The sequence below is a fragment of the Schistocerca serialis genome, chromosome 2 (genome assembly GCF_023864345.2).
Source record: "Schistocerca serialis cubense isolate TAMUIC-IGC-003099 chromosome 2, iqSchSeri2.2, whole genome shotgun sequence".
In the NCBI taxonomy this organism is placed as follows: domain Eukaryota; kingdom Metazoa; phylum Arthropoda; class Insecta; order Orthoptera; family Acrididae; genus Schistocerca; species Schistocerca serialis.
This window is the reverse complement of record NC_064639.1, coordinates 143,162,747-143,175,236: the sequence shown is the minus strand read 5'-3', so window position 1 is coordinate 143,175,236 and position 12,490 is coordinate 143,162,747. Positions and strand designations below refer to the sequence as shown.

General features: G+C 39.2%; 1 protein-coding gene across 1 annotated transcript in view; it reads right to left on the bottom strand.

The window, feature by feature from the left end:
- Positions 1 to 12,010, bottom strand: part of LOC126455792 (trypsin-1-like) — a 29,814-nt gene extending 17,804 nt beyond the window's left edge. The window contains exon 1 of the mRNA XM_050091553.1: positions 11,962 to 12,010. Coding sequence (XP_049947510.1) covers positions 11,962 to 12,010 — 49 coding nt within the window. The remainder of the gene's footprint in view (positions 1 to 11,961) is intronic.
- Positions 12,011 to 12,490: the final 480 nt, after the last annotated feature.

Sequence of the window (12,490 nt, the reverse complement as noted above, 5' to 3'; positions counted from 1 at the left end):
TGTGCGTTAGTCTGAATCGAAATGATCACGTTGCTTCAGTTCAGAAATGGAAATATCAGGTTACGACTTATTGGTTGGAACCTAGGAAGCAGAATGACTACCGAAGGGGTATTTCGAACAGTTCTGTTTCCTATCCTGGACTACTGCTGAAGAGTGCATTATGCGTGTAGTGGAGAGCCGGTAAAGTGGCCATGGATGCTTCAATGTATCCTCCCTGGTGGGCTCAGTTACACACCGAAATCTAACCTATTGTGCCTATTCTCAGATATGTAGTAATTTTTGTGGATTTTACTTATGCTAATGCAAGATAAGAGGTCGGCAGGAGTCGATTCTGTGCCCAATTTTTAAGAAGGGCGACAAAATGGATTGTAGTAATTATAGAGAGATATCGCTATTACCAGTATGTTTCAAAATTTTCTCGAATATTCTGCTAAGCAGGCTTACACCATAAGCAGATGAAATTGGGGGGGGGGGGGGGGGGGGGTTACCAACCTGGCTTTCGCAGGAACACATCAACTATAGACCAAATATTCAACCTGCGTCAAATTTTGAAAAAGAAATGGAAATACAATAAACCAGTTCATAATCTTTTCATAGATTTTACAAAAGCATATGATTCAGTATTGAAATCAAAATTGTACGGAATTATTTTGGAACTTGGAATGCCAAAGAAGTATGTTAGACTTATAGAAGCGAGTTTGAAAAACACAAAAGGTAGAGTACGCGTGGGGAAATTGGAGTCAAAAAAATTTGTAATAAAGAACGGACTTCAGCAGGGAGATGCCCTGTCTCCGCTACTTTTTAATTTAGTCCTAGAGTATATTGTACGAATGGCAGCAGGTAATTCAGAGGGTGTGGAGTTGAATGGAAATATTAAGATTTTAGGGTATGCAGATCATTTAAACATCATTAGCGATAGGAAAGAATCTTTAACAGCAAATGTGAATCCCTTAATCAAGGCTAGTGAAGATGTAGGTCTAAGGATAAGTGCAGACAAAACTAAATACCTGGTTACTACTAGAATGCCAACAGCAGTAGATCAGAAAATACTAAGAGTTGCAGACATACAGCTTGAAAAAGTTAACACATTTAAGTATTTAGGCGTAGACATCGCTTCGAGAAATGAAATTGAATCCGAATTGAAAAAGAGATTACGGGCGGGAAATGCGTGCTACTTCTCACTGAATAGATTACTTTTATCACCGATATTGTCTAGGAATTTATAGATTAGAATATACAAAACTGTTATTCTACCAGTTACGCTGTATGAGCGTGAGACTTGGTCTCTCATTGTGCAAAATGAAAAGCCGTTTCGAGTATTTGAAAACAAAATTTTGAGGAAAATTTTCGGAGCAAAAAGGGATGACATTACCGGATAGTGGCGAAAATTGCATAACGAAGAGGTTCATGAACTCTATTCAAGCCCTGACATAATCAGTGTTTTTAAATCACATAGGCTGCGATGGGCGGGTCACGTAGCTCGAATGGATGAGGGCAGGGCAGCGCGCAGAGTACTGGTAGGGCACCTAGAAGGAAAACGTCCTGTGGGGAGACCGAGGCGTAGATGGGAGGACAATGTGAAGGCTGATTTGAGGAGCCTAGGTATTGAAGGTGAATGGAAGGAAATAGCCCAAGACAGGGACAGATGGCGAAAATACGTTGCTGCGGTAATGGAATCTCGAGTCCGGTATGAACAGTGAGTGAGTGTGAGTGTGAAGACAAGAGGTCAGTTGTGTATTCCTGTGGAGAAGGAATGTGGCCTGTGTCTTTTTAATGAAACTGCATTTAAAGTGTCATACCTTGACTCCATAATTGTTATTTAGATATTGCCATTTCGGTTACGCTGTTAGAGCCTTATACTGAATTTGTGTAATGGCGTCAATGTGGGCAGAGTGGTCACCTCAGCGGTGGCTTTTTGTAGGAGGAAAACGTAAAAGCAGCTGCCGAAAGGAGGACTCCGTGGTGATTCTCACAGTAAATCATAACGTGACATCGAGGCAGCAGATGAAGAGACAGAAAAAAAAAGGAAGTACAAAAGTGGAAAAACGGAAGGAAGCCGAAGAGAAGACTGGCAGTAAAAACTAATCGTGTGTTACAACTAAATATATTTAGTTCTTTCTTAAAACAGCTTTATCTCTTACTTCTTAGTTTAAAACTAAGTGACCACTTTATCTACTCATGTTGCGCAAAGTGGTCATTAAGCCACTTTGTAAAAGTTGAATTGTTTCAAGTACTTAATTTTATCCTGAGGTAATTACACTAAATGAGATTATACTTGAACAGTTGCAGGTTATAATCACTGATTTCTGTGCACTTCCAAATACTGTTACTCAGCTTAAAAAATATGAATACGTTGGCTTGGCCACTTTGCCACGCTCTCCCCTATAGACTGCATAAAAACTACGTATACAAAAACGTTGGCATACTCTGACGATATAAACAGGAACACTCCTTTAAATGAAAGAAATAGTTGGAATATCGTTGTAAGTTGCATTAGCAAGTCTCCTATATTTATTTATGGCGACTAGTTACAGACTTGTGTCCATTCTCAAACCGTCCGTTTTCGAAGTGATCGAATATAGTTATTCATGTGACCATGACACAATCATAGCAAATAATACAAATAGTAATATAGACACTGTACCACACAACAGACGAGTTACAGGGTGACAATTATTCAACTATATGAGAAAAAAAAACGTAAATTAGTTACGAACTACGGCGTGCACACACTTTATATAGCATGTAAACATCGCTACAGATATTCGGATTTAGGTTATGTATGACATGTTCGACATGCCTGCCATCATTGGCGATGATATGGCGCAAACGAATAACGAAATTCTGCATGACGCACTGAAGTGACGCATGATCGATGCTGTCGATGACCTCCTGAAAGGCTGTTTTCAGCTCTGCAATAGTTTTGGGGTTATTGCCGGACACCTTGTCTTTAATATAGTCCCCCAAAAAAGGAGTCACATGTGTTCAAATTGGGAGAACATGGCAGCCAATCGAAGCCTACGCCAGTGACATCTGGGTACCCCAGAGACAGAATGCGGTCCCCAAACTACTCCTCCAGGACATGAAGCACCCTTTTGCTTCGATGGGGTTGAGCTTCATCTTGCGTATCTTGTTGAAATCAGCGTCACTTTGAATAATGGGGATGAAATCGTCTTCCGAAATCACCACGTACTGTCCGGTAGTCACAGCGGCGTCAAAGAATATCGCTCTATTCCATGACTGGTCATTGCACACCACACAGTCACCCGTTGAGAGTGAAGAGACATCTAGATGGCGAATGCAGATTCTCAGTCTCCCACATGCGACAATTTTGCTTATTGACGAATACATAGAAATGAAAGTGGGTTTCGTCGCTAAACCAAACCACACTAATTCACATCATGCCTAGCGGCCAACCGTGCAGTTTGAACGTCCTAACGCAAACTTTTAGATGTTATGACGATTTTATTTCATATAGTTCAATAATTATACATTGAGCAGTGTGAAAAGAGCTTTTTTATGTGACAAGTCCATAAAATGTTTTTACGCTAGTTATGTTCAGAGACTGACATCACACTTCCATGTGATGGATATTGCTTCACAGATGTTGCTGAAAACTTCTTCCGTTTACATTACTGGACAACTGCGGTACCTGCGTTTTATTCGAATCTTTAACACGCTCGAAACAACCAGGTGTCTCTTGAATAATGGCAGCAGCTTCAGCGAACCGGGCAACTACTTCTTTTGAATTGTCTGTTGTGTCTTGTGCATCAAACGATTCATCTCCCGGCCAAAAAAGAAATTCGTAAGTGAGGTCCGAAGGGTGTGGAGGCGCTTGTGATGGCCCACCCATGCCAATCCAGTAACTGAGAGAAACATAGGCTAAATGACATTAAGAGCAAACAAAATGACGTGAAAGTTGTCACGCTCGGATAATAATCGTTGCCTGGCTGCCAGCGGGACATTCTCCACATTCGGTAGTACTTTACGAAGAAATATGCGATGAGTTCCTCCGTCGTGCGCGTCAGGCAGAAGATATGGCCCAATCAGAGTATTTTACAACTCACAGACACGTCTATTCTTGCTGCTGAATATTTGTTCCTTAGAACCGGCAGCCTCGAGAGTAAACGAAACGTACAATATTTGTTCCTTAGAACCGGCAGCCTCGAGAGTAAACGAAACATACGTTTCAAGTCAGTGATGTTTACATTTTGGTGCAGATACCAATGTCAGAATACCACTCGGTGTGGAAAGTCGTCAGATGATACGCTTGTACCTTCTGATAATTGAATAAGTGCTCGCCCATCTCGTGCAGGACGCTCCACACATCGGCTTTGGAGGTACTTTTTTCCGTGGCTATGAGCCATGTGCTAGTGCTGAGTTTATGCTCATATCGCTGTAGCGCAGCTCCCTAAAACTCAACAAGTGGCACGCTTCGAGCTCTACCAGTTACCCAGCTGTTTGATCTAAGGAATCCTGTTTCACGTACACGGGCACCAAATCTTTGAAACGTGACATAATTTAGTGAACTCCTCCCTGAAGCTATTCTGTATATAAGCACACTGATGCATGACTGTTGCTTCGTGTCTGCCCATAAATGAGATATATGTCAGCCAACTCGATTAGAGTGTAATCAGGAATCTACTACCTGTCATTTTAAGACAACATAAAAGAAACAATAATAATATAATTGTTCATCAAGGGACGTCTAATTTGCTAGCAGTAGTGACAATTTACCCTTCGTAGCAGTAAGTTGATGTAATTGTGTTGCGAATGAGATTCTAGTGTCAAAGTGTTTCATACGAAGAAGTCGACCAAACTGTGAAGTCCTGAGTCGAACACTTCAAGGTGAAACAGCAAAAATGTGACATTTGTATCTCATAACAAAAGTGTTTCTTTTATCTCCTCTAATACCTCTACAAATATGTACACACAGTTTTTTTTTACACTTAAAGGTAAACGATGAGCCTGTGTAAGGTAAAGCTAACGAGAATGTTCACAGCCTACCTTATTTTGCGAAAGAGTGGAACACAAATTTTCAGTGGCCACGAACTCGAAAAAAGACGCCTAATATCTCACGAAAACAAGCTTAGAAAATTTGTTCAATCTCTGTTCAGGACCATTTGCTTCCGCACTTAAATGTCTCTCAGAGGGAGGCGTACCATTATTTTCCCATATTTTTCACAGACTCTAGCTTTGAATGGAATGAAAAGATGCCGAAATCCATGTTGCAGTGAAAAGTAATCTCTCCTGTTCCAGAAAGACAAGCCAGAACCTAGGCAGTTCGTGACACTTCTCGTCACACGACGGAAGGAGCCATAAATGAAAGCAAATAAGAATGGTGTGAAGCACCTAGTTTCGTACACCTGATCTTACAACTTTTTTGTGTAGTTTAGACGTAGATATTACTGTGAGAAATCACTGTTCGTGTAAGGCATTATACATTACTGCGATTAAAAGAAAGATAAGCAACAAAGATATCTGCTGGTATTCGACGATAGCGCTAAACTTCTCGACTCAATCACGACGATAAGATATCAAGGGCGGGACTCGAGATAGCGAAGGAAAAAAACCCGACACGCGGATGCTCTTTGTTGAAACACCTTGAAGGACACACACTGCTATCACATCTGGCAGTCAAACGAATTCATAAAGAGCCACCTGACTAGAAAAGACGTACAGACTAACGTGGAATCATTACCACAACGTACAAGAGGAAAACGTTGATCTACAGTATACGTCTTTCACATAAACAAAGTGAAAGCTGATAATAGTCCTCAGAGTGGCACACAATTCTACAGTCTTCACAGGAGCTAACTGAATGGAAATTAAATAAACTGTAGTATACGGTACAATGAAAAATATCCTCCACCTATTCATTGTATCCATTTGTCATTATAAATTTTGAGACTGTGGAAATCAAGAACGGAAAAATGTCAAGTAAAATTAAAATTCCACACACTAAAACTGAATCAGTAGCAGAACAATAGACTTCTACATTATAACAGACAGATTTAGTGATACCATTAGAGAAAGGAGTTGGCATCTGTACGGACAAATATAGACAACGGACTGCAGACGCTTTGCAAAACTACTGATGATGAACAGTGTAAACTATATCAAGGTTTCACAAAATTCATAACAGATAGTTGTATTGGGTTCCTTTATTGCTCTACCATTTTCAGTTACATACCGTCATCCGGTTCCTGTATCATTGTTATTTGAACATGAGTGACAAATATAACTTCAATCACAAAAATAAAATATAAATGACATGAACAATACACTGAAGTCCTTACGAAACTCTAAGAAATACCCCTTACGTGCTATGGAAACGGAATCATAGGAATGCAATAATAGTCAACTGTTTTCAGCTTATTTGAGTCCATCATCCCAGATCATTTGGTCATAAATGTGAGGGATATGATACAAAAACTAGGGATGTTGGAAAAGTACATACACATTAGTGGTCACACTAGTTGAGCAGACAATAAATAACAGTAGGCATAAAGTGGCTACAGAAAATTCACAACGTGAGATGAAGTGGACAACACTATCATAAGCTACAGCTTACCTCAATCTGTTAAAAATAACCTAGAAGATAATAGTTTAAAGATAATAATACCTAACTGTTCAGTAGTATCTGTAGTATTTATTATCGTTATAGTATTTGACTACAGATTATTTTTAACAGATTGATAAAAGTTTCAGCTTAAGATAATGTTCTCCATTTCAGTTTGTGAATTTTTTCTATTCTCTTCACGTCTGCTGTTATTTACTGAGTATTGAAATTGTATAACCACTGAAATGTATGTACTTTACCATCGTCTTTATTTCTGTTCCACATCCCTCGAATTTATGACCAAATAATCTGCTATGACGGACTCATCTAAGTTGACAACAGGAACTATTATTTTTTTTGGGAGGACTTTTTGGTAGTTTCGTAATTATGTTGATATAGAAGACGTATGCAGTAGCATGTTAATTCATTTTTCTGATAACCTGTTACGTTACCTTTCAGCTTGAGCCTGATTGACGTATTATTGTCAATGAATGTGTCAATAGCTGTATTCCTATGGATCCATCTTGTAAATACTAAACTGCATTGTTCCTGTCGTTTACATTTTATTTTTATGATTGTAGTTATGTTGTGACTCATATTCCAATTACGATCATACATGATGTTTTGTTACTGAAACCAGCAGGACAATAAAAAATAACTAACACACTTTGTGTTACGGATTTTGTGGAACATATTTACGCTGTTGACAATGGCCTGAAGAAACCGTTGGTCAGTGTTAACTGACTGAAAGAAGAAGGACCTATATTAAATAAAATCACAGAAGAAATCACCGTAATGGATAAACATTAGATGACTGCACAGGTTCACAGAAAGACATAAAAATCTTCCGAAAAAGCTCTGCATCCCTGAAGGTATTTCCAAGAATAAAAAAATTTAAAATAGTAAGTGTATTAAATTTCGTTTGCGTGCAGAAAGACGGAAATAAGAAATTAGGAGCACAAGTGACAGGTTTGTGGTCCAGGGACATTACAGATGTGCCACCACGAGCCCACGATATTATGGGATCTAGTGCCAATGTGTTACACGATACTAACAATCACACAACTGCCCAGAAGAATCTGTCTGCGTTGTAGACACACAGACTGGACACAACTGTCCGGTTTAAGCACTACCGGCTCAGGATATTTTCGGGTCACCACCGCGTTTTCCTTCGCATATTGCTCAGTCTTAAAAGAATATCTAAGTTTTAATATCACGTTCTTGTTATGGGTGACACAATTTTAATAGCATGTTACGAAATGGGTCAGTAAATAATAATCACTCGAGGATAATTATTGAATTTCTTATAACCACAAATTTCATTTTTGCTTCTGTGCCCTTTGTAGAAACTTGTCCTTGAATTCCAAGGGTTAAATTTCATTATAAGTGCAGTAAGGTGACGCTGGGGTTCTTGTTGAGACTGTATTCTTATAGAGCACATCTCTCTGTAGCCTTTGGGGTCTGAAAATATGGCAGAAACTTTCAGAAGAAATTCTGATGTGGAATGTTGTTTGCAACCTCTTCAGATACACCTGTTGTTTTCCTAAACTCGAACGTATTTTCACGAACGATCATTTAAATAAAACCAAACTTCTGGGCAATTTTGACGGTTGTGTAATTTGATTGAATCACGGTAAGTTTCTGCCTGCTGCCATCTACCATGCTGGAAGCGAGTACTGATGCAATGTAGTTAGTGAAATCTCTAATTTACTATTTTCCAAATTAGAATTTCTGCTTCACTTCGCAAGATATGGTCTAGCCTCAACGTCATTAATTTTGAATATCTCAAGCACTGTTTCGATTCTTGTGCTATGTGATCTAGCGTCCCCTTGAACTCAACAGGGGACTTAAAAGTACCTTGGTACTGAAGAAAATAATGAAACTCAAAGATACTGTAAGAAGGTGAAACATGCTCAGAATCCAATTCAAATTCGAGAAATAAAATTTTGGCGAAAAGTTATGCTATCTGAGACGACAGACCCTAGCTCACGAATCATTATTTTATATTCCATATTTCATCTCAATGTTCAGATCTTTCCGATTTCTACTGAGTCGCCTTGTCATTAAAGTTCCCGTACACGGGGATCAGAAATAGATTAAGGGGCACGAACGTTTTTTCTGACTGACGCAGAAAGACGTCTGGCTTATTGGTTGCTATTGTTCGCTCTTTGTGTATTTGTCAATTGTACTGGAAGTGTTAAGACCTACGAGCACACCTACTTGTGCCTTTTGAGATATTCATTCTTCGCCAAAATAGGGTAGTCTGTTATTAAACGGTTCGTTGTCTCAAAATGTTCTCCACAAAGTCGCCATCTGTCATACTGAGTAGTTTTCATTACTGCTTTTTATAGTTCTAAGCCCGCAAGGTCTGACCTTGTGTAGCTACTATCAGACGTTCTGAATCTGTTTTCATTCTTTCTCAAGCCGAAGATGCTTCAGATCTCTGAAAATTTTTATGCGACGTGATTTCTGACTATGCGTAGAGTTCTGTCTCCATGATAGTTTTGACTTAATTCTGAGTCGGTTTTGTTGTTACGTTGCTCACGTGAGTGAGTACCGTCATTTTCTGCGTTCTATGAGATCAGTCTTGCAACCATCTTAGCCAGTGCAATAATTACTGTATTTTCATTTGTCATCTCAGATCGCATTACTTCTAGCCAAAATTTTATTTCACGGATTTGAATTGAATTCCTAGCATCAGTTTCATCTTGTTATAGTTTCCTTGACTTTCATTATTTTCTTCAGCACCAAAGTACTTGTAAATCCCCTCAAGTTCCAGATTTTTAATAGTGGCATCTTCGGGGAAGGGTATGTGCTCTGGCTTCACAAGTTTCCCTTTTACCGTGCTTGGTTAGCTTAATGTCTTTACATTTCTTGCGAATAGCTTCAAATCATCCATGTAAGAACGATGTTCAGTTACTTTATGAATGTCTTGGAGCTCATAGCTGAAAGAGTTTCCACTTGGTTGTCTGAAAACTGTAATCACACAAATGCAAAGCAAGAATGGAGTCAAAGAATCACCTACAAATATTTCCCTTCTTCCTGACTAATCCGTAACTGTATATGTTGTTGTACCATGTTTATGGATAGCCTGGTGCTCCATCGCTCCAAGCTGTATACTTACGCACATTACGTAACTAGGGTAAATGACGCCCGCTGCAAACCTTGATTTTCTCCTCGTGTCGACGTCTTGTAATTTTTTGTTTAATTCAGATCGCTGGTTAGCCTGTTTAATTAGATCAAGACGAGTTTACAACGAAGTAAGACACAAATTTCAGTAATTCCCTTTTGAACAAAACAGTTCATGACGTGGAACAACATACAGTCCAAAGGCGCTCTGCTTCCAACATTACAGTGGTTCCGTTTCTCATTGTTTCATTGTCGATCAATAAAAACCAGCAAGAAACCATACAAGCAATCCAAATGTAGCCTTACTTAAGTTACGTTGCTTAACTTGCCGTAACGACAGTCGTTCCATCTATCTACCGGAAGTAAGGTACGAGATTCTCTTCGTATTCTTCTTTTTCGACTTCGTCCTCTCGCTCTTTCTGTTCCGCCCTTTCCTTTTGCCCTTGTCATTTTGTTTACCTGTTATGACAACTGTGCCCTCACTGAACACGCGCCCATGCTACACGGTAGGGATGTGAAAAACCGACCGGGTAAAACGCAGACCGATATTTTAGATCTGAATAACCGGCATTTTTCGACGTTTGTTGGGTTTCGCATATAAGTTCTTTTAAAATTTTTTCTAACAACCGGGTAAAGAGACCGAAGTATCAGTTAGCCACTAGCAGTAACGGTGAAATTTTTGGTTTTTAAATAAACCTTTTTTAATAAACGAGTAATTTGTGTTGGTTGGATTTCGATTCCTTTGAGACAAGAAATGAGAAAAGCTATCAGCCCCGTTTGAGTAACGATACAGACAGAAACGATCAACAAACACGTGGCTTAAGGATTGGTACAGCGTTGCTGAGAAAATAATGTATCTGCTACTATTTGGCGTGGCCTATTCGATCGTATGCGATTATAAGCAGTGAATGAGACTTGCTTATCCTGTCTACATGGTATCTTCTTTCTGTTCGCGTTGGAGTTAGTTGTATTACAAAATGGCACCGAACTTAGTCTGGAAATATTATTACAACGTGACGTAGCAATGAAGTACAACCGTGCGTTTGCTTTAAAAGATTAAGGACGCTATGAGCCGCAACAAAACTGCCACATCATATAAGGAGAAAACTTAAAACTTAGCAATTCCTTCATAGTTTACAATAAAAGTGAAAAGTAGCTGCCCGCATCTCGTGGTCGTGCGGTAGCGTTCTCGCTTCCCGCGCCCGGGTTCCTGGGTTCGATTCCCGGCGGGGTCAGGAATTTTTTCTGCCTCGAGATGGCTGGGTGTCGTGTGCTGTCCTTAGGTTAGGTTAGGTTTAAGTAGATCTAAGTTCTAAGGGACTGATGACCATAGATGTTAAGTCCCATAGTGCTCAGAGACAACCATTTTTTTTTTTTTTTTTTGAAAAGTAGCTAATTTGTTGTCTGTGTATACATAATATGCATTTATCTGCCTGTAACTCTTTCAGAAGATTTTAATCAATAGGAGAATACTGGTGGTTTTATTATTATGGAAACAATTATTACTTTTCGAGAAAAGTTGCGATGCTTGGCGGACTAAGTTTTCTTTTATTTGCGTATTTCATTTAACATTTTGATTCTCTGTATCTTGAAACTGAAGCAGTCAATATTTTTCAATCTTTATTGGATTTCTACTTTTATTACACGAAATAGTAGGAATAAGACACCAGAAACCGGTTATTTCAGAAACCGGTTTTCTTGGCGGTTTTAAGATGCAGGTTAAAATGGCTTTGGAAAAAAAGAAGATATAACAGAAAAGCCGTCGTTTCGGCGGCAACAGCCGTCCCTAGTACGCGGCCTGGTTGTTTTATCCTTGTTACGCCACTGGTTACGGAATAATATCATTATTGGGTACAATTTGTAGAGTTGAACAGATTACAATAGACATACGGAATTACCAGACGCCTGACTATTTTATCCGTGGGACACTAAAGGCTTCACCTGCTTTGTTGAGATCCTTTATGGCTATATTATTGAGATTAAAACTATTGTTGTTATTATTATTATTATTATTATTATTATTATTTACTGGAAATCCCAAAAATCATAATATAATTATATGAATTATCGAGTGAATTTTGAATTAGGATAATTATAAAACTCGGAAGTCGTGTGAAATTTCGACATGGGCAATTAAAATTACACCAGACTGGCTTTCACACAGAATGAATAAACTGACAGTACTGAGCTCTCCAGTGATTACCAAATGAGAGATACACTGCGATCGAATCACTGACTCCGTATACAGTGGAAAAAGTGCAGACTCTTACCCAGCACGCAGCCGGCGAGGGCGAACAGCAGAATGCCTTGTCTCAACATGTCGGCGGCGGCTGGCAGGCGCCGCCCATCGCCGCCCTTATATACCGTACTGGCCACGGGACCTCGAGAGGCTGTGACCTTGGCAGGTCAAAGAGTAGTCCACTGCGCACAAGAGCTGCCGACTACTTTATCTTTGACGAGAAATCCCAGCTTTGCACGATATCATGAACTGCTCTTCGCTGATGAGATAACCTTAGAAATTCATCCATATGTTCGTACTAAAACTGATTACATTTAAGTACACTCAACAGCCTCAGAGCGAGGACTGAATCTCATTCTACTAAGTTATCGGACTTAAAAATTAAAAGACAACCTTGAGTGCTTGTTAACAAACATTTCATTAATGTGCTTGATACTAATTGTTAAAGTTTACGTTCTTCATTATTCCTGGAGAGTTTCAGTACTAACACGTAACACGTTATATCGTCTTTTAAAAAGAAGAACTAATTTAAAAAAGCAAGTATATGAATATTAGGTCCA